Source organism: Microtus oregoni, unplaced genomic scaffold (assembly GCF_018167655.1).
Source record: "Microtus oregoni isolate MIOR12 unplaced genomic scaffold, Mior012 000037F_ref0000500, whole genome shotgun sequence".
NCBI classification, from domain to species: domain Eukaryota; kingdom Metazoa; phylum Chordata; class Mammalia; order Rodentia; family Cricetidae; genus Microtus; species Microtus oregoni.
Window position 1 is genome coordinate 1550728 of NW_024543096.1, and position 27093 is coordinate 1577820.

A 27093-nucleotide genomic window follows, 5' to 3' on the forward strand; every position below is an offset into this window, starting at 1 on the left:
TTCTAATTTTTAAATAAGAGATAAGGTTGGATCTTCCCAAAGATATTTCCTGGTAGGAGTCAGGCAGCCACCTTTCTTCAAAAGTACCATAGAGGCACAAGATCAAATGCAAAGCAGCTGTAGGTCTGGCCTTCTCTGTCCCTGGAAAACTGCCAGTCAAACTTTGAAAGAGCAACAGGTGAGAATCATTGCCTGACTAGCTCAGCCGTGTACCCTTTTTTCCCATGAACCTCATCCCATAATCAAAACTCAGGCATGTGGAGGGTACAGCAAGGGCAAGCTGGCCAAAACCCTTTGTTACACAACCAACCACATGAGTCCCCACCCCTACCCCAACACAAGAAACTCCAGCTCACTCATTCATTCTTCCCTGCTGTGTTGGCGCCAGAAACAATGATAGCACTGGTCACTGTTCCTCTCCACCATCACACAAACAGGGGTGCCATGAAAACAAAGCAATTGGCCTTCTGTGGTGGCTCCATGGAGCACACTCCTCCGTACCCCATTAGCCAGTCTTGTAACATACTCCTAGAAGTAAGGATCAGAAGCATCAATGGCAGGGAGCAGCCCCTTCCCAGGAAACTCTCACAAACACGGTGCATAGTGTTTCAGTATGTGTACCCCTGTGCGTTTGCTTTATTTTTCATAAAAACTTAATTTGTGTACAGCATCTAGAGAGAAGCTTACATTCATATAAGCATTGGTGTGTACTCTATTTTACTGGTTTTTCAATCAGCTTGTATGCCACTAAGCATTCTTTCAGATTTTTTTTTTATAATTTTACAAAGTTTAGTTTTTCTTGTTTTAGAACTCTCAGGTGTGGTGAATTGAATTAATGATACCCTTCGTTTGTAGCGCTATGATATTGTATTGGGGCAAGAACCCTAGGTGGTTTTATTTCATATTCTCTTCTACTCTCAGATCAAGCTCCTGTTCTTTAAATCCCTTATTCATACATCTATTTGGGGTTTTTTTGTGGTGTTTGAAACAAATCAACAAAATAATTGTTTATGATAATGTGGACATTAATGTGTTCTATGTTGCATAAACAGTTTTATATTCAAAATCTCATGTTTTTTGCCATGTTCATCCAATATTAGTGTAATAATATCTACAGTGATGCTATATCAAGCCCATTTCACCCTTTTTGTCTCCCACTTGCCATTATGTATTTGTACCAAAACTTATTTTCACAAGTCCCCCAGGCACAAACACCCAAGTTATCTCTCACTCTTCTTGGATCTAAAACATTACAAAAAATCATACATAATTGTTTCTTTGGAACCTGTTAGAAGTTCTCTTGGGGAACTGATCTCAGGAATTAAAATTTCTTGGGCATCTGCTGTGTGCTACTGACAGGCTCTTGAAGGATTGCTGCAACTCACACACATTTGTCTTGCATGGCAAAAGGGATTCTATTTCTCCAGAACCCAAACCAAGCCAACCCAACATTCTACTTTTCATGCAGTCAAAAGGAACCCTGATTGCTCTTCAAGCAGATGAGGGAGGGGGACTTGATCGGGGGAGGGGGAGGGAAATAGGAAGCGGTTGCGGGGACGAGGCAGAAATCCTTAATAAATAAATAAATTAAAAATAAATAAAAAAAAATAAAATAGTGTCAGGTTGACAAGTCTTTTGTTCCTACAGTAAAAAAAAAATGTGTCCACAGACTGTTTCCTTGTTTCTGCTCTCATTCCCATTCCACTGATTGGTATTACAGTTGAATGTGACTTTAATTGTTCATTTAGAGTCACTCAAATTCTTCATTGCAAGAATGCTTTATCCAAGAGCTTTGACTACTCACTATTGTGTGTCTTGTCTTTTTCTTGTTTGAGAGAATATAAAATAAATCATAGACAACAATACTTTGTTTTGGACATTATAAATATCTCCGTAAATTCGTGGAGTTAATTTTTACTTTTAATATAGATGCCTTAATATAGTGAACATTTTAAATGTAATAGTCAACATTTTTATATACTTAGTATTCTGCCCTTTTCATGAGCTATAATATGCCAAATAATTTCTATTATCATTTTAATTTAATTTTTGAGTCAAGTTTTATACTAAAGGTGTTATAACTGCAGTATACTTTCTAATTATTGTCATTTTTTTCTTTATATTTTTTCTAAAGATCAATTCTAAGCCTTGACTGCATGATCAAATTGCATGACTGCTAATGAATCTTAGGGGCTGGGGAGGTGACGAAGTGGGTAACAGTGTTTTCCACACAGGAACCTGGGTTCCAGTATCCAAAACAAACCCCACAGGAAAACGGCTGGAACGATTAGAGACAAATGTATATGCAGAGTTCACTGCCATTTAATCAAGCCAAAACAAAACAATGACAGGACAGATATCTATTGTCCTCTTCTGGCCTCGATACAGGTGAACACAGGAGCAGGCAACTACACTCACATACACACACACACGCTTACAACATACATATGAGTGCAACCGCAGATGTGAACCCTCTCCCACACCCAAACATTAAGGAAAAGAACATACTATTCTTGCAATACGTTGTCATTGCTTAGTCAAAATTTATAATTTTATCAGCAGTAACAGGCAGGTCAGGTTGGTCATAACCTTGAAAAATTATAGAGGTTTTATCACATGGATCATTTAGTAATTATTCAATGATGTCATCTAGTTATCATAATTTGTATTGCTTATGTGATATTTTCTATGGGCTGTTTCCCACTCATCAAGGATCTTATATCACTTTTGTAAAATTTAATGGGCTAATAAGCACAATTAATAAATGCTTATTCTGCCAAGCACATGGTTCATTGTGATAGTAATGTTAGTATTTAAGTCATCTTGTTTTGCAAATCTAAAACGTCTTCTCCTTAACTGCTCCTTTTGCCAGAGTCTGTACTTGTACCAGCATCTTACCCTGGGCTGCTTGAAACGCACTTGTGTGTCCCTTCTTGAGTTTAGCTGTGTGAGGCCAAGAAGCGGGACCTGTTCTTTTGTTTCCTGCCACCGTTGGTCCTGAGAGCTTCGGCTGTCATTTATTAATATTAATAAAAAATAGCGCTTTGGAAACTTCTGCAAAGTTTTCTATGTCTAAATCTATGCTATGTCATTTACATTTTACATCTTTCCCTATTCTGAACCTGTCTTTCCTTGTTATCACTTTCACTTGTCTTTATTTCCCTCTTTCCTATGTTTTCTTTTGCATAAGGAAAAACAAATTACTCATGCGGCTAGGGGAAGGTGGCAGGAAAGAGTCTATTGGTTTCATCTTACATTCATAAAGGGCCCCAAACTTAGCCTTGTTTTGAAATGAGGTTATGGACATTTCCCTTGTGATATACTGGCAGGCTTGAAAGCAGGATTCATTCAGCATTCAACGTTAATTTTTAATTATGAACCTTGAAATTATGCCTCAGCTTTTCTGATGAATCTCGGGAACATTTTCATTTCGGGAATTGCATTCTCGTGGCAGGAAGTTGCTCTGGCTTCTCTGAAGCTCCGTGGTGATTTAGTCATGGTTTTTTGGATTGTTTTTGTTTGCTTGTTTGGTTGGTTTTGTTCTCTAGTTCCTAGAGCTTAAGGTTAAAAAAGGCAGCTGCTAATGTGCTCTCGCGCGTTCAGTATCTCACACATTTCTGCATATGTGCCTTTCCTCTGTTGGTTCCTCTGGGGCTCCGTACATCTTAATGACGTTTAGATCTCGTTTCGCTTTCTCCTTAGAATGACATTGGCAATACTTGGTATGAATGTGGACAGAAAACGGGCAGGAAAACAAACCTGAAAGGGGTTGTAATGGTCACCTTTACTAGTGGAACATTCTTCACAGGCTCAGAGCTTGGACTGTGTGCCGGTGAACGCAGGCGCGTATGCACGCGCACTGATCATTATCATCAGCATATTTCCTTTTCTTTAGACTGTGATACTAAAGTCCCCGCCCCATGTGAACATAATTTTCTTTAGTACTTTCTGTTCAGATTGTCAATAAATGAACACAAACCCAATCACTCTGGCCCCTTGTCACTCTCCTTCCTTCCTTCTTTTCCTCTCTTCCTGCCTCCCTCCCTCTTCTGGCAACCCTGAAAGAAATGTGCATTTTATACCTCCTGTCTCATTGACGCAATTCTTATCAAGTTATATTGCAGAAGCCTAAAATATGAGAGAGAACACAGAAGTTCTCAGACCTGCTTCTCCAAGAGTCTGGAGGGTTTTACGGTAAATCATTCATAGGCACTTGGCTAGATCCCCCACTCATGCTACAGCACGGACTCAAACCTACTACAGAGTAACCAAGTCAGGCAACAGCACCAGCTGACCCAAAGAGAATCTGGAATTGATGATGTCACTCCACGTGTATTTTCCTCTGCTCTGGCTTGTTGATGTGTAGGTAAAGAACACGAGGAGGAGCGCAGGGCAGAAAGCCTTGAGAGATAGACAGTTGTATGTCCTAGACCCTTAGATGGCTGAGGAGTATTTTCAGGGTCATTTCCATCCCGCAGCCAAGCAGGTATCTGCTGCTGTTATGTGCTGCCATCCGGTGTCCATTAGGTAGAATGTCAAGCTGATGCCTATGTCGGGGCTTTTTATTGTTTTGGTTTTACTTTGTTTCACCTTCCATTTCTTCCACTTCACAACTCACAGTTTGTTTTCGTAAGTTATTGGAAGTATTCCACTCGCCTAAAATGCCCTGGCAATTGCCCATATCAAAAATCAGTTGATCGGATATGAATTAGTACTTCTGGCTTTGAAATTCTATGACCTTTTATCTTATTAGATATCACGTATTTTGTTTTTTCAAACTGCAAAACGTTTTCATTCCTGATCCCTAAAAGACTAGCTGAAATTCCTAACTGAATATCTTGAAGTCTGTGGGGGGACCTGAACTTTCTTGCTCATTCCACAGGCTACTGATTCCTCACTACCTAAGCAAACATGTATGAGAGAGAGAGAGAGAGAGAGAGAGAGAGAGAGAGAGAGAGAGAGAGAGAGAGACAGAGACAGAGAGAGAGAGAGAAACTTTTAAATATTCTCTCAATGCCCCGATGTTATGAGGAATGTGGGGTGTGCAGGTTTTAGCTGCCTCCCACTGGTGTAGGAACACACTTGCTCAGCAGGAGGTGGTACAGAAGACTAGGACCAGCAAGACAGGCATCTCTGCTCTCAGGAGGATAAGGACACCAAGGACAATGGCACGGGGTTTTGATCCTACTTAATGTGCTGGCTTTGTGGGAGCCTAGCCAGTTTGGATGTTCACCTTCCTAGATATGGACGGAGGGGGGAGGACCTAGGACTTACCACAGGGCAGGGAACCCGGACTGCTCTTTGGATTGGAGAGGGAGGGGGAGAGGAGTGGGGGAAGGGGAAGAAGGGTGGGAGGAGGGGGAGAAGGGTGGGAGGAGGGGGAGAAGGGTGGGAGGAGGGGGAGGGAAATGGGAGGCTGGGAGGAGGTGGAAACTTGTTTGGTTTTTTTTTTCTCCTTTTTTCAATAAAAAAATAATACTCCTTTTAAAACAGCAAAAAAAATAAATAAATAAAAATAAATAAATAAAGCTTCTCCAAGAGCATGCTCTCCTCTCCTAACTCTGCATAAAGCTTGCAGAATCGGAGAGTGCAGGCTTTCCCCTGCCCCAGAGACAGCTCATCCATCAGAATGAGTGTAGGCCTCAGGGTCAAATCCTTAAATGTCTTCTGTATGACTGTGTGCCTTTAGGAAGACACAGTTTGAGTAAACTGCAGTTTTCTCCTCAGTTGCCTTGGCTGCTCACCCATATGCAAGGGTTACTCAGGGAATTTGTGTCTTTAGGGGAGTCTTCTAGCCACTGACAAAAACCCTGGAGATGCATCTTACCTTCCTTTTTATCTTTTGCTTACTATCTTTACTTTTCTAACCTGCCCTTGGAATGGTTTGGGAATGTATGTGAGCAGGTACTTGTGACTAAGTGATTCTGATACGTGATGTATGTAGAACACCGCTGGCAAACTGTGCAGCAAGCAGGAGCCAAAGCTCCACCGTAGCTCCCATGATGGAAAGGTTTGGGAAGTAGAGAAGATGTAGCTGGGGACTGGTCAGACTGCTAATCTTCTTTATAAGAATTTGGTAAAGTCATTAGTAAGGCAGCCTAAATGGCTGACTCGTTCTCACAAACAGTTCTTTTAAAATTGGGGGAGTCAGCCAAGGCTATGTTGCTGACATTGATGATATTCTTAATCAAGTTAGCACTGCTTAAATCTTGTAAAAATACAGCATAAGGTCATCGATTCCATAGACGACAAGGTGCATTTTCAGAGAAACTGGACTTGACCTTCGTGCTCATGTGGTCTTAAGTAAGTCATCTAAATTCTCTGCACCTAGCTTTCTGCATTAGTCCATGGGAACATTAGGAGTTTCATTGTTTTGGGCAAGAGTATAAACTTTTACTAGTTGTTCAAACAATTATGTCACTGGTATTTTTAAAAGAAATCATGGGGGAGATTGAAGTGAAAGGGTCTTAAATTTATCTGCTGCATTTTTATTATTTATTTTGACAAGATTTTCAAGTTGTTGGATTCCGCTGTTGGGGCTGCTCTCCTCTTCATTGTGACACAATAAAGATGATTTTTGAGACAGACAAAACTAGGTTAGAGTAGCACCAGACAAGGGTATTACAGAGGGTCACATGGCTAAGCTTCCCAGCTCTTCTTTCTTATGCATTAGCGGTTGTCCTTCCAGCTAACCTACCAGAGATACCGGTTAAAGTCCTAAGACAGAGAGGTGACATAACTGGAATTCATGGACTTCCTGTGTAACCCGCTCCAGTTAGAAGTTTAAGGAACAGAAGAGTTTTTCCTGCAAGTTCTATAAACGATCAACATCTGAAACAGATTCAAACTAGAACTATTTCTCTAGGAACTTCTATAGATAGGAAGCAAATACGGTGTGCGAGCACCCTGCCAGAAGACAGGAACTCGACTGAGAAGCATAGCAGGTGGATTGAATATGGGTCCATCCCATCAGGAGCTTTCACACTCTCATCACACATGGTCAAAAGGACTAGATAGAGAAGATTAGCCTTGACCGGTAGCTCTAGGCTTCCTGCTCTTTCTGAAGTCATCTAATACTGTGAATTGCTCAAAGCGAAGGCTGTTACTGATTCAATTTACCTCAGTTCTGTTGGTATCTACCAAGAGAAGTGGGCAGTAATCCAGAGAGAACATGCTATATTTTTCTCTTGCTGTCTGACTTTCCATAGTTTGATGGAAACATTGACTACCCATCTGAAGACAAGTGAGTCCAACAGCATGTTATTGTCTGATGAAATTCTGAATGTGTTCCTTGCATGTCTGTTTATTCTGTTCTTTTGTAATGTATTGGTGTATCATTAAGAAAGCTTCAGGAGGCTGGAGAGATGGCTTGGCAGTTAAGAGCAGTTTCTACTATTCCAGAGGACCCAACTTTGGTTCCTAGCACCAGGGTGGTGGCTCACACTGTCCTTAACTCCAGTTCTCTGAGACCTGACACCCTCTTCTGGCTCTGTAGGCACAAGGCATGAACACATACACACAGGCAAAATTCGAAAACACATGAAATAGGAATAAATAAATACCTTTTAAAAACAGACAGTTTCAGACATGTAAGAGCAGCAACATTCTTTTTGTCAGCATTAGCCATACTAAAGAAAATGGCTTTTATAGTTACTGCTCATGATTCTAAATAGAAAATGGAAAGAAATTACACAAAATCTTATGTACATGGATACACAAAAATATGTCATAATTGCACATTTCGTATGGTTTTCTATTTATATGAGTGAAAGCTTTTCTGTAAACTTTTTTTCATCACTTTTTGTAAGAGCAATACACTACAATTAAATAAACATCAACCTAGAGAAAACAATAACAATGTAATTTAATGGTAGAAACCTGTGCATATCACTCTTTTTGGTAGTTTTGCCACCTGAGAAAGAAAACCTTCCCAACACTAATACACATACTCCAAATGCAGAAGCACTAATGTGTTTAGTTAAAGAAACAAGTAAAACTAAGAAATACAAAGGGAAGGAAAAATCTGTAATCTCACTATCTTTTTAACTATGGCTACATCGAGACTTTTTTCTTAGGCCAAAATGCTCATTGATGAGATAAATGTCCATTTAGCTCCTAGACTCTCCAGGACTCTGGGCTAGGCTCTGAAAATACCCAATAATGTTGAAATGATTTCTCTTGCCCGGGGGCTTGTATTTTAATGAAGGCAATGAAAGTGAAAAATTTTGAAGTATTTTTTTTAATTCATCATGTTACATGTCATGAATGTACTTTGAGGGAAGCAATATTTGGACTTCTGATGGATGGAATTAATAATCGGAAGGGGCTGAGCTGTGTGCAAATGGTTCTAGGTAAATTGCATAGCATAGAGCAAAGTATATATTATGGGCTACAATGAAATCTTCCCACATCAGTATTCTTAAACACAGGGGCCATTCTTCCAATGTACTCTTCTATTATGAGCAATTTTTTAAAGCAATCTCTGTTTTGTTTGTTTGTTTTTTATACTTTGAGAGCAGAATTAACATGGAATGTGTAAATCATCTTAATGGTCAGAACCTGGAAACCTGGTCCTATTTCTTTAGGGCAAAGTTAAATTCATGGGAATAAAAATGCCTAGTCAATAACTACATCAAAATTCCCTGTAAATTAATGAAAACCATGTTGCTCAATGGCACTCGAGAAGAGACAGTGTGAGAGAACTTAGTTAACGCTGGTTCTTTCAATGCTTGGCAAGAGGAGAAGGCACACCTCTGCTCCCATGTGTAATTCTCTGATGGCTGGCGAGTGTCAAAGCATTTTGATTTAAAGGACAGCACATGAGCTGGTCATGAGCTGGTCTGGCTCTCAGATTCTCAGTCGTGCTACATCAACAAAATGGCGCAGTGACGGAGCAGCCTGCAACACTTTAACTTCCGTGCTTCAGTCCTGCGAGGAGGCACAAGGGTAGAAATAAACATGGCCATTGATCAGTTCGAGGGCATTTGAGAGGATTTACAAACTCAGAAACTTTTATTTATGTGTCAAGATCTTTAAAATTCAAGAGATTACTGTGTTTATTATTATCTGAGTTTTCTTCCACTGAACTGATTTACATAAATAGAAGACTTTTAGGAAAACCCATTGAAAATAGTCTGCAACCACAACAAGCTCCTGGCATAGTTCATAAATGATCGTTTCTACTCATGACATATTTATTTATTTATTTCCCCCCTAAAGGAAAAACTGGTCTACGTCCTGGATTGTTCTTTCTGGTCCAAAGATTGAATTTTACAAAGACGCCAAGCAGCAAGCTCTCCCCAACATGGTAGGTCTCTACTTTTGTTACCATCTTTTCAGAAACAGTGTGGAACGGAAAGTGTGGTTAAATCAGCTCTCACACCAAAGTCTCTAAGCTACCTACACCCAAAAGCAGATGGAGGAAATGATGCAATAACCTCTTAATCAGACGAAGGGAAAACAGAATGTAGGGTCTGGTTTATTGAGGGCTGCATTTGGAGAAGACGCACAAATGAGATGGATGGCGAGCAGCTATATGGTAATGGGAAGGTAACATTTTAAATTAAGGCGCCATTTATAAGGACTTTATTCTTATTTATGAAATAATCACTAAATGCTGCTACTTTCCCAAATAATGTATTATATAGCGTGTTATAAAATGCATTAGTAATAAATGCTTAACGGATGAGACTGTGGGAGTCTGCTTTAAAGAATATTATAAGACGTAAATCGTATTAAACCATGTATGCACATCTTTAATACATGGATTTAAGTTGTTATCTTGCATTCTAAAAAGTGCCTCCCACATTAATAAATAATAATAAACTCTTTATAAATGGCACCTTAATAAAGGGTGTTGCCAATGAGAAAACCCTCTAAGTTAACGAAGTGATTTTTTATCTTAGTCTAACTACGGCATCCACTATATCCAGCTAACCTTTGTGAATGCACTTATGACTGCGCCTAATCACCCTAATGCAATTGCTGTTTCTTGTGGTTATTGCAAAGTGAGATTTGCGGAATTGCTCCACGGCACCTGAAGGAAGGCCCCACAGGCCACAGAGATGTGTACCAGCAGGAGCAATTTGGAGTTCCTTAAACTCAAAACCTTGCTGCCCAAACACAGCAGCAACCATGAAGAGTAAGAAAGGGCAGGCAGACTGTTTGGCAGGTGCTGATTATGAAGGACTCTTCACAAGGAACTAACCTGCCTTATCCTACTGGTTTGATACGTGATAAGGAAAGTGGTGGCCTGGCGGGAGGGAACCACAAGGAACTAATTTATATTTGGCAGGTAATAAAATAATGACAGGTTCTTTGTCTTACAGCCGCTAGTCATGTTCGCCATATAATCCTCTTTAAATAGAAAATGGGAACTCTAGCTAAGAGACGTCTTTTAAAGAAGAAAAAATTAGTAGGAACAAAGGATCACATGTGGCTTGTTCCCCATCATTTCAATCACCTTTGTCTGCAAGGGGCTGACTGATTTTTGGAGTCTCAGTAAGGTCCAATCTACAAACTAATGATGAATAAATTAAAATTATCTTTGTCCGTTGCATTTTAAATTACTTCAGAAATTTGTTTTAGGGCTTTGTTTTGCTTCTCCTTCTGGTTACAGTGAGGTTGAGATAGTATTTGAAGGAACATAAAATACCACCTAAGGCTGGGCACAAAACAACACCCACTCCCTGGCAGAGACTTTGTTTTCTTTTTGAATGAGTTCTATGGGGAAGGTAGAAAGTGGGAAGGTGCCAGCTTGCCTGGGCTTGATGCTAAGAAGATGATTCTTGTCCTGCTGAGGAAGAAGAATCCCACTGGAGCTGAGTCAGATGGAGATAATGGGATGGATCCATTCCATATCAAAGCATTTATTTCATTATTTTTAATCTCCTCATATGGGGTAGATACAATTCTCTCCGCTGTTTAATTATATAAAGGTGAAAGAAAATCCACTTTTCCATTGCAAGCAAACGTTGCAGGTTAGTTCACGAATTGAATGCCACCAATGCAACCTTCAGAGTTGTGACAAAGTGACAATGCATTTGACTTGTAGAAGAAATTCATTGACTTTGCTTTGTTTTGTTTTGTTTTGTTTTTGGCAGTCTTTATTTATTCCTTCTGGCCCCATTTCCAGTGCTCTTAGTTTCTCCCAGGCATGCATTGTCTTCAAAGCAGATTCTGGGTAGGGGTAACTGTTCTGTGGTAGAGGAAAGAGAGAATTACATATGTGTGTTTGTGCCGCATGAATTGTCTTGCTAGTCAACTTCTTGGACGCATTTCTAAGCAAGTATAAAAGGCCTGGTGGGATGGCTGCATTTACCAGCTCCAGTCTCAGGGAAATGATACAATGATTGCCAGACCTTGATTAAAGATGCTGTGGTTTTATTCTGGAAGAGGTTTGTGCTCAAGTTTCTGAATTTCTCTTACACCCCTTAACTGAGCCCTGGTGTTCACTTGCATTCTTAGGAAAAGCCTTTCCTCTACTGGGCCTGGCGAAGATGCCCTAAGAGCAGACCATGGCCTAAAGAGTTAACTGTGCTCTCAGCTCTCTGAGCCACCTTTCAGTGGTAATCCAGAGATGAGACAAAGATCGGGGTAGCTCAGAGCTGGCTAAAGGCAGACCCAGAGGACCAGACCAGTTCGCTTTGCCACTTAGTAGCTTACAGAGTTACTCAACTTCTTTCAGCTGGGAGTCCACACAAGAAGGGCAGGGTAGTTTTATCAGAAAAAAAAAAAAAAAAAAAAAAAAAAAAACGGAATGAAAGTAGCTAAGTAGAACCACAGGGTTACAACACCTCCAAACAATTCCTGATCACCTGCTCTCGCATTTGCCAATAATGTATTACATAACTGAAGGTGAATATCTGTGGTTCAGTGTATTTTCTGCTCTCTCGCAAGTCCCAGGTTCAGTTACCAGTACCCTTAATGCAATTCACAACCCTCTGTATTTCTGATTCCAGGAACGTTGATGCCCCTGGTCTTCACTGAAACCAGGCACACAAAACATGCAGTCAAAAGACTCATACACATAAATTAAAAGAAATAAGTATTTAAAATCAATTAACTATATAAACATTTTATACCATACATAATTTAGGCAGCGGTGTAGGAAAGATATTATTATACCACATTAATTTTATATGATTTGTTTCACATATTTATAGAATAGAGAATACATTTATATGTGTGTGTAATATATGTATATTCTATTCTATATGGTGGGTTCTCACTATGGAACCCTGGCTTGCCTGGACCATCTTGTTATGTAGACCAGGCTGTCTTGAACTTACAGAGAGCAATCTGCCTATGCCCTCAAATTTTTGTTATACCACCATGCTTGTCTGGCAAAATGGCACAAATGTAAGAAAATACTGTTGTGCAAGGCTTTCATGAAGAGAAAAAAAAATCTGTATCCAAAGGCAGCAAAAGATATCTCTTGAAATGAAGCATCCATTCATCTGGAACTCAGATATTCCTTCCTGAATGTCCTGAGCGTTTCTGGATTCCCTTTTCTCCCATGGGTCTTCACTACTGCTGCTTGATTCAGCATCTCACATAATGTTGGGACTGATCCGCACAGCCCACGTTTGGCAACTCTTCTTCTTACGGAAGTGTTTTCAGTTACTGTCTCTTCCCCCCACTTAGGGCTGTTATAACAGCATACCACTGGGGCACATCTCAAACAACAAATGCTAAGTTCTCATGATTTTGGAATCTGCAGAATCCAAGATAGAGGCATTGGTAGGTCTAGGATTCAGTGAGAATGCCCTTCCTGCATGGGTGCCATCTCTCTGTAATCCTACACATAGCAGGCAGAACATTAAGGCTTCTTAGCAGATCTCACTCCCAAACCCAGCTTTTAACAGCATGGCAAGGGTTTAGGATTCAATATATTAGCATGTTGATTCCACAGCAATATCCTAGTTCCACTTTTGTCCAGGAAACATTCACAGGATCACGTGGCTTTGAGTCCATGGTCCTCCCTTTAAAGGAAACAGAGGACTTTTATCCATTTCAGTGTTTTGAATCAGAAGAGCAAACAGTAACTGATCACCTATTGTCAGCATTTCATAACAGAAGGCTACTGCAACCCTCCAAACATCTAGGAGAGAAAGAAAAGAACAAAAGTCAGTCTCTACAGAGAAAGAAACAGATCCAAAGGAACAGATCCGCTGTCTTCCTGCTTCCTGTTCCTGCTTATCCAGCTCACCTCAGACCAGAATGTGGTCACTGCTGGTTGCTGCACTTATTATGGTCCTGAATACCGGCTAGAAGTTTTCTGTGTTTTCAGATGTAGGCCCACTTTATATTCCCTTATTTTTATTCTAAGTCTCATCCAAAGCATCTTACTGTATTCTCCAAATGTCTTAACAGTCTTCTTTTTTTCTTTCTGTATTTTTGTCTTTTTGAGCTCAGTTGGGAGTACTTTTTCTGTGTGTGTCTTTCAGTTCTTTATTTAAGTCTTCTCATGTGATAAACATTTTTCCTCTAATTTCAAATAGTATGAAATTTTTCACTTCTAGGAGTTTGTTTCTTTAAATTTATTCTGTCAGCTGGCGTAGCTCCTTGTTTCCTGCAGGTATTTTCCAGTCTCCATTTTAATTTTTGGAAAAACAGGAGGAATGGTTGTTTTGTGACCGATCTTGTGAGCTTAGCATCAGTGGTCCAGGGCCTCACTCCATTCCATGTGTTTCTGCTGCCTCTGATGCGTGCTTCTTGGGTTCCTGATTGTCTCATCTTTGGCTGTGTACTAACCATCGAGATGGCAAATGGGATCGTGGTGGTGGGAGGGGTGTGCCCTGTGTTTGGGATACATGTGTTCTACTTATGGGAGTGCTTTGTAGTTTCAAAACAGGTGTAAGGCCATGATGCCTTGTCTCAGACTGTGGAACTAGAGTCTCGGGTTGTGTCTTGGAAATGGGAGACCTACAGAAACACTGTAACTTCTTGGGGACAAGACTCTCCTCTGCTTCTTTAACATTTTAGCCTACTCAACACTTCCCTTCTGTGCTCTCTTGGAACCAGAGAAAAGAACAGTCTCAGCACTGATTCTTGTCTGTCCTTCCATGAAAGCTTGGCAGGCCCTTGTCCTATTACACCGTGGTGTAGAACAAACCTCAAATGTGAAATATAAACAAATGACCTCAGAGGACCATGAAGTTATGTTGCTTTGATACTCAGGTTCACTGTCTGTTTCCCACCTCACATACACAAATAAAAACTTCAGCATGACATTCCTCTCTGCCATTTCCGACTTTCAGTTCTGAAATAATTTTTAAAAGGTATTTTTTTATCCAACATTTTCACTGTTTTCAGTGGGAGAGTTGATCCAAATAACATCTCTACTCATTATAATCTACTTCCCTTTAATGTGAGCATGCATTCAGTTAATCAGGTTTGTGCTATTTATATCAGCCTGGGTGGGAAAAGATTTCATTGGAATATGTATTGAAATCCCACAATGAACAGCTTGCTCATTAAGGCTGCATAGAAGGCGTGGATATATAACCAAGGCAGAGACGACTTTGCCCTACCAGATCTGTGCCAATAACAATGATATGAAATAGGAAACAGAATAGATGTTTGTTTTTGTTTCTTTTTATTTTTTCTTAAGGATTTAAAGGAGGGAGTGCTCACATCTCCGAAGGATTTGAATTGGGCCTTGAGAGATGGTTGTCACTTCTGTACATGGGGATTTGCAGGCAGAAAACACAGGGAGATGAAAACCGTGAACAATGACTAAGAATGGATGGAATATGAGCACTAAAATATAAATGATTTTCATGGTCTAGATGGAATCCAGGATAAGATAAGCCTTAAGGAGAGGTTGTGAGCTTATGAATATGCTCCCAGGGCAAGACTCTAAAATGGATTACTGGCAAATAATCCAAACACCTGCATCACAGAATAATCTAAATGGTTTTTACTGAGTGGGACACATGTGGTGTTTCTGTTAGCAGCTGAGCATATAGTGGGACCCAAACAAGAGAGAAACTGAGTCTCCTGGGATCATGGATTACCCTCAACACAGGAACAGACTCTTGACTCCCAAGTGAGTGCACAAGCTGTCGCTGTCACCTCTTGTGCTGCCAGTTGAGGTTTCCTCCAAGGCCTTGACTCCAACAGATTGTCTTTTCCTAATGCAGTTGTGCATTTTTGTGTCTGGACAATTTCAGTTGACGCTCGTCTCTCATTTCCAAGTTAACACCCTAAGTGCTTGCTGTGTTTGTGACTTTAGAGTTTCTGTATGATGTGTAGGGAGACACCTGACTGCATCCATGGGACACTACAGACACACCTGCCTGATTCATCAAAACCCATAGATGGATGGCCATGTAAAGAGGATTTTAATCAGTTATTTATCCTTTCACAGTTTCTCATACCTATAATATACTTTGATCATAATCATATCATCATGCTCTCTTGAATCCACTATAGATTAGAATAACCCCCAAAACTCTTCCTTATACGTCTGTGTCTTTTCTCTTATGGGACCAACTGTGCTTAATCGAGGTTGCCTGCATGAGTGTGGATGGGGGTTATTTACCTGAACAAGGGCAATGTACCAGTGGCTACACCACTAAGGAACCTGACTCCCTCTCTTAGCAAACATGAAATGCCTAGATCTCTTAGGGAAGGAGTGGAGTCATATGAGGCCCTCCTCAGGTAAGGATTGCGGAAAAGGACTCCTGGTTGCTCCAGAAATAAGACCAACTACTGACAAATGGAAGAACAACTTTTTTTAAATGGTGAGACCCCACTCACTTATTTATTCTATGAATAATCAATAAGTCCTACCAGGCATCACATGATCGTTTTAATCAAAGAGAAATCCAAATGAATAATATATGACCCTTGCTCTCACGGTATTGGGATATGGTAGAGCTGACAGAGCCATAAATAAGCTTATTATAATAAACTATGACTGTGATATAACTGTGAGAAAGCCAGGACCAGACCAGGGCTTCCCAGGTACACTGGAATATAAAATAGGCATACAAATCAAACATTTACTGATAATAAATCAGAGAAATTTATTTTATCACAATTCTTTGGTATGCATATAATTTTACTGTTTATTAAAATGGAGAGAAATTTGCATATAAGATGTATGTGTTTATTTTTTTCAAAATAAAGAACTAAATCTTGACTGAGCATTTGGTACTATAGAACCTAGAGCACTTTTGTCAGTTGATTGATATTTGGATTTTATAATAATTAATTCTGAGAATGTCAGTTTGTATAAATAGATAGTTCAAAATAGCAGAAGTACTATTTAGAGACATTTTAGAAATAGGTGGAAATTTTTCTTCACTCTTATGGCCAAAATTCCTTTGGTATTTTTTTTAATGGGATTTGAATAAGCAAATCAAGTGATGAATGTTAAAAAAATCAAACACTTTGCAAACAAGACAACCCAAAGGTATACTAATTTCACCCTGACATTCTGAGGAACTAAGTACTCCATTGTACTCTTGTGTGGGCAGAACCCTTAGTATATACAGTGAGGACACTACCACCCTTCACACCTAGTCTCAGTGTGAGCCGAGGGGTCTCCGGCAACTCTTTCTTGTCCTGAGGGTACGAACACGAGTAGCACAGAGTGTTCATGCATGCTGCAAATTCAGAAGCAGGGTTGAAGTGAAGCCCTGTGACATAGCACAGGAAAGTGTTGCCAGAAATATGTTCTCTGCAATTTTATTTTGAAATAACTTTGCACATCTCATTCCACATCCAGAAGAAAAAGTAGCCAAATTTTTATAATCCCCATGCCTTAGGGTTTCTATTGCTATGAAGAAGCAGTATGGCCATCACAACTCTTATAAAGGAAAACATTTAATTGAGGCTGCGGCTTACAATTTCAGAGGTTCAGTCCATTATCATCATAGTGGGGAACATGGTAGCACACAGGCAGACATGGTGTTGGCTACTTGAGCAGAAGGCAACAAGCAGGACCTTGACACTGAGTGAAGCTTAAGCCTAGGAAACCTCAAAGTCGCCCCCACACTTGCAGTAACACACTTCCTTCCAACAAGACTATACCTACTCCAACAAAGCCACACCTCCTAAGACTGCCACTTGCTATGAGCTTATGGGGGCCAATTACATTCAAACTACCACACCCCATAGTCAGTTACTTGGCAGTTTAAGAAGCTGGGCTCTAGAACCACAGGCTTGTGTGGTATTTTGAGTAGCAATTGCCTCCATAAACTCATATATTGAATATTTGGTCATTAGGAAACATCGCTGCTTGAGAGGGATTAGAAGGTGTGGCCTTGTTGGAGGAAGTATGTCACTAGAATGGGCTTTGGGGATTCAGAAACCTAAACATGGCCCAATGACTTTCTCATGCCTTCTCTTCCTGCTGCTTTTGGATCTGGATGGAGAACTTTCAACTTCCCAGGTAACATGTTGGCCTGCCTAGCACCATGCTTCCTGGCATGACTACAAAGGACTAAGCCTCTGAAACTGAAAGCAAACCCCAATTAAATATTTCCCTTTATAAGAGATGCCTTGTCTTTTCCCAGCAATAGTATACTGACTAAGACCATTTGGTACATGTAATCCTTGTCCAGAGATGATGGCCATGCAAGTAATGCTCATTCTGCATACTTCCTCCCAATTTGGTCATTCTTCAAGTAACATTCTGCAAGCTCAGTTTTATACCACTGTGTTAAATGTTCTGAGAAATACAAAACTGAAGCAGTCAAATCTCCCCAAATACTAGAGGCAAGGGCATCACAAATTGAAGCCATGCCTGTTGTGCCAAGCTTGGTCAAATAAGCATGACTCAATCTATTAAGTTTTTGTGAGTTTGTTTGTTTTGTTTGTGTCTTGCTGTGAATACAGTTCAGTGGTGCATAACTTGATTTCTATGCTCAAGGTCCTGAATTCTACCCTAAGTACTAAAAAGAAGGAAGGGGAGATAGGAAAGTTGAAGGAAGAAAGGGAGGAGGGAAGAAAAGAAGCAATAAACTTAAGATCTTCACACCTCTGCTTCTTCTGCATATTTTATTAGCATGCACCACAAAAAATAAAATAATACAATTCTATGCATAAAAGAACCTAAACTCCAAAAAATTCAAAAGTAGATGAACACATTCGGCAAAGTAGGAGTATAAAAGTTAATATACAAAAATCAGTAATCTTCCTATACACATAAGATAAGCATACCAAGAAAGAAATCAGAGAAACAATCCCACCAACAATGGCATAAAAGATACTTATCTTGAAATACATCTAACCAAGGAAGTGAAAGATTTGTATAAGGAAGACATGAGGAGATGGAAGAACCTTTCAAGCTCTTGAATTTGTATGAGTAATACTGTAAAAATGGTCATACTCTCAAAAATCAATCTATAGAATCACGGAAGCCATAAAAACCCAAATGCTTTTCTTCATATAAATTGAAAAAAATCTAAAATTTCACATGAAAAGAGTCAGAGAACAAAAAACAAAACAAACATAAAACATCTCCAGAATAACCAAGACAATCCTAAACAATAAAAGCACTAATGGAGGTACAACCACCCTGATTTTATACCACTTTATACTGTAGCAGTATAGTAAGAAAAGTAGCATAATACTTGACATAAAACAGAAACATTGAACAATGGAATATAACTAAGGACCCACATCTAACTCCATACTGCTTCACCCTCTACCTTCTTTTCAAAAAGGCAAGAAAGTACACACTGGAGAAAAAATAGCATTTTTAACATGTGGTGCTGATAAAATGCAAAAGCCGGGAGTAGAAGAATGAAACTAGATCCTTAACTCTCACCCTATGCAAAGTCCCAGATGTATCAAAGACATCACACCCTCTAGATCAGACAATGGAAGAACTAATGATACACTTGAATTTATAGCACAGGAAAGGAAAACATTCAGGTAACATAGGTATTAAGACTAACAATTGACAGATACTACCTTATGGAAGTAAAAAACTTATTTTTTGCAGCAGAAGACACCATCATTCAATTGAAGAGACATACATCTGACACAGGATTAATATCCAGAATAAACAAAATATTCAAAAGAAAAAATGATAACATCAAAAAATCCAATTAAATTGGGGCAAGGAATTTAAAAGAGAGTTTTCAAAAGATGAAACATTAATGGCTGAGAAACACTTTTAGCGTGTTTACAACCTTAAGCCATAAGAGAAATACAAATTAAACCTACGTTGAGAGAGAGAGTTAAGGTACATAGCCTAATCAGAATGGCTAAGATCAAATACCTACAAACAAACAACAACCAAAGAGCAAATGCTGGCATAGATATGAGGATGAAGAACATTTATTCATGATTATTGGGCATGAAAACCAGTGCATTCTCTATGGAAATTCCTGTGGAGATTCCTCCAATTGCTGAAAATAAATATATCACATGACTGAGCTAAACCAGTGTCTTAGTTAGGTTTCTATTGCTGTGAAGAGACACCATAACCATGGCAACTCTTATAAAGAAAACACTTAATTGGGGTGGCTCACTTACAGTTTAGGAGGTTGAGTCCATTGTCATCATGATGGGAAATGTAGTGAAATAGAGGCTGACATGGTGCTGGAACTGAGAATGCTACATCTTGCTGGCATCAGTCAGTCTACTGACAGTCACACTGAGAGAAGCTTTAGCAAAAGAGACCTCAAAACTGGCCCCCACAGTGACACACTTGCTCCAACAAGGCCACACCTTTGAATAATGCTACTCCCTTTGGAGGATATTTTCTTTTAAATCACCACCAGTTCTTGGGCATGTACACAAAAAGATTCTATGTCCTACTAAAGAGATAATTGTTCATTTATATTCATTGCTGCTCTAATTATAATAACGAGGAAGTGGCCAGCCTCACAAGATGAGACACATTTGTGCTATAGGTACTGGGGCCAAGAACTTGAGGTTAGATATGCCATAGTCCTTGGGGAGAAACTGCTACCATTATTCAACTAATGCAGAAGTATTTCCTTTACTCCACACCTTCTCCAGCATAAGTGGTCATCAATGTTTTTGATCTTGGCCATTCTTACAGGTATAAGAAAGACAATTATCATATGTACTCACTCATAAGTCGTTTTTAAATATAAAGCAAAGTAAATCAGCCTACAAATCACAATCCCAGAGAACTTAGACAATAAGAGAGACATACATGAATCTAATCTACATGGGAAGTAGCAAAAGACAAGATCTCCTGAGAAGGGAGCATGGAGACCATGGGAGAGGTTTGAAGGGGAGAGACAGGGAAGGGAGCAGAGAAAAATGTAGAGCTCAATAAAAATATAGCTTCAGAAGAGATATCTCTCCTTCCAGAAAGATGAGAGCTCACATTCTGCTCAAAGACTAGGATAACTGTGTCTGGAAGAGGAAGGAAAGGAGGCTCTAAAAACTGTCTTTTGGGGCTAGATAAAGATTGTTGCTAGGAGTGACCAGGAAGTGGTGAGTGAAAGAATATCAGGTAATCTCTAAGAATGTTTGTTGTACTTCTGGACTGAGCATCAATGGGGTAGAGGGCTTTGATTAGTATTGTCTGGGCTGGAGATGGCTAGAATCTAGTGTAGGGAATCATTTACTTTCTTAAAATGCAACTTTCTGCAGTTTCAAAAGAACCTGCATGGAACAATGTGGCCCTAACTATGAACATTTAAAATTAGGGCTGGTGGTTTGGACTAGCAATAAAGTACTTATTTAGTATGCACCAGGCCATGAGTTTGAACCCCAACAATGTAAAATCATGTTTTTCTTAAAGTAAAACTAACATTGTAACCCTTGGTTCTACAATATTAAATACATTTGCAGGGAAGATTTCCAGAACCAACAAGGGAAAGGAGAACTTCCATCTTGTACTCATGTCTGTACTAGTGCCTCCTTGTGCATGTGTCAAGGAATTTTAGTGACTACTGGCAGAGTTGTCACATGTTACTGGGAAAACTGGGCTTCCCTCTTGGGGTTCTTAGTCTCAGTGGTAATAGAATTTAAGAACAGATTCAAAAGAAAGCCTGAAGATAATTTTATTATCCTTTCATAGAAAATCCACAGGGCAGACAAATTTTGAATTTTTGAAGCTGCTTGAAAACGAAAAGAGGTAAGAAGAAGAGAGAAAGATAGAAAGCCATACCATTTATTAGGGATGGAGGGCAGCCCTGTAATGGACAGTGATGGGGGAGCACCAGAGAAAGCTAAGGAAACCCAGAGTAAGTACCCAAGAAAGCATATTTAGATGCTGTTAGCATCTTAAGGAAGAATCTAGGGAAAGATAAGCACACTACCCTGGGAATAAGTATTCCTCCTACCTCTTTAACATAGCTTATGGTTGAGGTGCCTTCCATGGGAGTGTTCCCTAGCTTACATGGTGGACATGTTCAACTGAATTAACTCTTAAAGGAAGAGATAATATTATCTCTACACCTAAAGGTGGATTCAGTCTTTACTGTAACATTCCCCGTTCTAAACCAATAAGAATATTATTGTTAATTATTATTATTAAATAATTATTAATTAATTAAACTGAGGAATTTATAGGATGTGTTTTTACCATGATGATCTAGAGATCTAAGTTTAAATCTGTTCACGAGTGGGGATTAGTGCCTCAGTTGGAACTTCTCATCTAATTAAAACTTGACCAGCTCCTTTAAGACATCTGGTAACCACCATTCTACTGTCCACTTCTGTGAGTTACACTTCTTTAAAAAGTTTATGTCCAATGACAGAAGCATTGAGGAAATTTAATAAACTATTAACTTTTTGAAACAACCCATTCAGCTGTATTCTTGAAAGCAATGACGACAACAACAGAAGAGAAGTGTAAAAGGCCTCATTTAAATTGTTTGTTTTCTTTAATATTGTTTATTTTCAATGTGAAATATGTGTTAAGCACTAATTAGATAAGTACCAGATCTAAGACTTTTTCACTGTAGTGTGAACTCAACAACAACATGAACTTATGGATATAAAATATGGGAGTGAGCAGAAAGATGAAAATAGTTTCAATTAAAACGCTATTCATGAATTATTATCTGTGTGAAATGAATACAGAGTAATTATATTTTTATAGAGAGAGTATTGAGTCACCTCATAGACTCTTGCTCAATAAGAGCCCGAAGAATGAAAAGACAATAGTAGATCTAACAATCTAAATCTGGCAAAGGCATCTTAAGTCTCTGCTATATATTTTAGTTTCAGAATACTATTCTTGCGGTCAGGACAGTTGTCCCTGCTGGGCTTCACTCTGACAACTGCAGAGAACACCATCATGTGGACCCATCGTAGATTTTTAACTAGAAAAAGGTGGCAGTTGAAAATCTGGAGATGACAGGTAAAAATAGGAACAAAGGAAGAAAAAAGGGAAGAGTATTTTCTATTGCATTATTAACTGAAGTTTTAGAAGAAAAAAATCCAATGATCAATATTCCTGCAAATGAAGCCGTGTTCTCTGGTTATCATTTTCTTAAGATTTGGCCATTAACCACAATAAATTCTATATCTTACATAATTTTTATTAGCTACAAAATCAATTAAATTGATAAGAAGCCTTTTAAATGGATAATAGTTTGCTTGCCCTCAATAAACCTCACCTTAGGCTCTCCCAGAAAACTATTTTCATTATGAAGCTTGACTTTGTGTTTTATCACTTTGGTCAGCATGACACATGTTTCAGAGCCTGTGTTTCTCTAGAATAAAATGAACATTTTCCCCTACAGTACATTCTTTTAAAAAACACTGAGCAATAAATGTATTTACATTTTAAAAAGTCGCTTTTGAACCAGAAGTTGCAGAGAAGTGGTATATCCTAAAGGATAAATGTGCAAGTTAGACTACCTAGGTTACAAATATTAGGTTTTATTTTTATTTGTTCTATAGCTTTGGTTATCTTAACTACAACATGATGTTAATAGGTGCACCTTATCTCATGGCACTGTTGGGTGTGGGTGTGGGGCAAAACTGATACAATGTGCCTGACACACTGTTAACAGAGTAGCTCTTTTTTTTTTTAATTTATTTATTTATTAAGGATTTCTGCCTCGTTCCCACAACCGCTTCCCGTTTCCCTCCCTCTCCCCCGATTAAGTCCCCCCCCCCATCTGCTCAAAGAGCAATCAGGGTTCCCTGACCTGTGGGAAGCCCAAGGACTGCCCACCTCTATCCAGGTCTCGTAAGGTGAGCATTCAAACTGCCTAGGCTCCCACAAAGCCAGTACGTGCAGTCGGATCAAAAACCCACTGCAATTGTTCTTGAATTCTCAGTATTCCTCATTGTCCGCTATGTTCAGCTAGTCCGGATTTATCCCATGCTTTTTCAGACCTAGGCCAGCTGGCCTTGGTGAGATCCCAATAGAACATCCCCATTGTCTTAGTGTGTGGGTGCACCCCTCGTGGTCTTGAGTTCCTTGCTCGTGCTCCGTCTCCTTCTGCTCAACAGAGTAGCTCTTAATTGCGTTCGGTGTCTACTCTAGGTACACATGTCAGTCTCTACTGCTAGGAAACAATGAAGCCTAATTGTTAAGAGTAGCAGCAGATGAAGGTAGATCATAACAGCCTGGACAAGATATTTAGGCTCTTGAATGCCTTGAAAGGTCTTCCATCTCTTTTCCCATTCCATTGGTAAGAAGGAGTAACTGGCTACGTTTTGATCCACTGAGCACTGAATTAAAATGGAGTAACTCTAGACACTCAAATAAACAGAAGCTATGTTAATAGAGTACTATCTATCTTTGCCACAAGAACAATGATGCCAGTTATTGCAGCTCTCTGTGTGGGTGGTTTTTTGTTTGTTTGTTTGTTTTTAATAATAAATGTTTGTAGTAAAAGGAGCAGCGGGCTGAGTCCCCGGCACCTGGCCACCCCCACGGCTAGCTTTAGCTTATGCCCCGAAATAATTACACGGGCACTGTATTCTTTTAAACACTGCTTGGCCCATTTCTATCTAGCCTCTTCTAGGCTAATTCTCACATATTAATTTAGCCCATCTCTAATCATCTGTGTTGCACCCCAAGGTGTGCTTACCGGGAAGATTCTAGCCTACGTCCATCCTGGGTCGGAGCTGAATCACCTCTGCCCAGGAGAGCGGAGCATGGCATCTCTGTCTGAGGCATCTTACCTCACTTCCTCTTCCTCCCAGCATTCTGTTCTGTTTACTCCACCCACCTATGTTCTAAGCTATGAGCCCAAGCAGTTTGTTTATTACTTAACCAATAAAATCAACAGATTGATATATGACACTCCCACATCAAATGTTAAGCAGTGTGCTTTATTTGGAAGTATACATCCAAGACATCGATGAGTGAATAACAATGGAGACAGAAAACACAGGGAGTATTACAGTGGACTCATTGCCATGCTGGCTACCACTGCTTATTCCTAGAATGCAGGAAGCTCACTGGGCAGGTGCTCTGGGCAAAGAGACTCCTTGAAGAACACAAGAAGAAATTCTAGGGTCAGGGGACATGGGGGAAGGACAAATAGCTTTCTCTTCTATTTCTCCTGAGTTTCCTACTCCGTGCCCCCCCCGGGGGTTTAAATTCATCAATAAGAATATCTACATGCTTGTCTCATGTTGACCCTTAATGGTTCCTCAGAAAGTGTGATTCCAATCCCTGTAGAAATGGAAATTCATCCACGCCGGAAGTAGAAGGAGCTTAGAACTAAAAAGGGACATACATACACTCTGGCCATGTAGAAGGAAGAACTGGAGTTCTAGGAAGGAATTCTGAGATGAGGGGCCATATAGCTCAGGTAGGCCTGATCACCTATAATGACAGTCATTGGAGTGGATGAAAATCTAAGAAACAAGTTTGGAAGAATTCCATTAGCTCTACAGGTAATATAAATATGAGAATCAAAATATAGCACAAGTAATTTATGGAGAAAGTACCGGAATTATTTTAGAAAGCTTTTGATTAAAAAAATAAGTCCAAGAGAGGTCTATTATATATTTAAAAGAAGAAAACACTCTCTCCTCTAAACAGCAACAAAAGCACACATTTTACCACTATAACCACTAATGAAGGTTTACCTCCCTGAGAAGCCCATTTGATTTGTTCTATAACATACCAAGAAATTTCATTGTAGTAGCAATTTCAGTTATTATTAGTATCATTTATATTCATAAACAGAAAACCCACATGTTATAATCAGTCTCTTCTTTTACATTGACAGAGGCCATACTTTAGATATTAATAAGATCAGGTATCAATTTTGCACTCTTTCCTAAATCATTTTTTCCCAGATGAGAATTGATAAGTGAGTTTTGTCCTCCTCCATGAACGATTTTCCAGAATCAAAGCAAGTTATGTGGTTAAACTTAATTCCTCTAAACCAATTTTGTGTTCTGTGTTTCAAAACAGTTAAGGACAATCTCAGTCTATATTCCAAGACAAGCAATTAATCCAAAATAATAAATGGTGGCTAATAACCAACTTCAGAAAGTCTGAGCTTTATCTTGTTTAAGAACACATCTAGGATTGAGGCAGGGAGGAGGAGCGGCCCAATGATTTGTTACACATGTGCCTAATGTCCATCACCGTAAAGCAAAAGACTGTCCACCCTGAGATGCTTCCTAATACACCCCGGAAACTATGTGCCCCAAATAGCTCATAAAACAGAAAACTAAACCCAAAGACTTAATCTAAGACAAAGAAAAACGCACTATGTAGAGAATACTCTGTCAGTGATTATTGAGAAACCATGAACATGGACTATGAGAATAATAAAAATATGAAGTGGCTAAGCATAGGATCAATTTTTAATGACTTCACATTGCTCCAGCTAAGAGGCTTGCATGCCTTCCTGTCCAGAGGCAGTAACTCTTCCATCGAGCTATCATCATAGTTTTAAAAATCAGTCACTTCTATTTTAAATCTATCCCTGCAGACGGTATGGCAGCCTCAGTCCTAGATTTAAACCCATATTTAGTCCATTTATAACCATTATAAATTGGTATATATTAAAAAAACCTTTGTCCATATAACAATATACTCTTTCATCCATTGGCTTCCACAGTTCGTTAGCTGCTTCATGCTTGTGTTTCAATGCTGTAAGAAGCAGAAATACATTTTCTATTAACAGATTCTTTAAGTTCAGGCTTCTTAAACAAAATGTTGATGATTCTCTTCCAAATACATTCTGTGACTTTTCCTGAACTGCTTATTATGAGGTTTAACACTTCAATACTAAAGCTTTCTTTTCTGATACCCTTTAGTGCTCAACATTTTCCAGCCCGGGTCTCTTCTTAATTGGGGGGGGGGGGCAGGTTAGAGCTACTGTTTACACAATCCTCTGTCTCCTTATCTTAGTGTTCTTGTCACGAAGCATAGATGTTTGACCCTTTCATATTACTCAAATAACCGGTTTTTTGTTATATTTCTAAACTCACCACATCACTAATCTTAATAGTTTTTGTTTGTTTGCTTATTTGTTTTTAACAAGATACAAAACTGAACAAACCAAAGAAGAAGGAACCTCAATTAACAAACTGCCTCCATCAGACTGGGCTGTGAGCATGTCTGTGGGAGGCCCAGGTCACGTGGGTTGGTAGCTCCTCAGGCAGGTGTGCCTGGGCTGTATAAGAAAGGTACTAAACAATCTCGGGGAAGCAAGCCAGTGTTTCTCTGTGGTCTCTGCCTCAGACCTTTCCTCTACGTTCCTGCCTTGGTTTCCCTGGATGACGACGGACTGTAACTTTGGTCAGTGTGTTATCAAAGCAACAGACAGCAAATTAGATGTTCTACTTGTTTTATTGTTTGCTCTGACTGTGCCGAATGATAGTCTCTACTGAGGTCCTCCTACCTGCTTATTCTTTCATAAACGGCTTTTCTAATATTTACTCTTTATAATCAGTAAGTCACTAGATGGAATCCGGATATTTTCTATTATAACTCTCCACCCAGTTCATAAATGATTTAAGTAGTTCAGACGCTGTAAAAACATGTTGCGTTTTGAAAACTCCCATGGGTGTAGGTAACATGGCTGGCATGCAGAGAAAAGGAAATCACACCAATCTGGAAAGGGCTGTCAGTTAGGAAGTTGAGCTTATATAATGTACTGAGGGGTTTGGCTATTATCTTAAAGGAATTAGAAAAGCCAAAGTGTCTGGGGACTTGAG

General features: G+C 39.4%; 1 protein-coding gene across 1 annotated transcript in view; it reads left to right on the plus strand.

The window, feature by feature from the left end:
- Positions 1–27093, plus strand: part of LOC121433225 (rho GTPase-activating protein 15) — a 565350-nt gene that overhangs the window by 66215 nt on the left and 472042 nt on the right. Inside the window, exon 4 of the mRNA XM_041631578.1 lies at positions 9220–9307. Coding sequence (XP_041487512.1) covers positions 9220–9307 — 88 coding nt within the window. The remainder of the gene's footprint in view (positions 1–9219; positions 9308–27093) is intronic.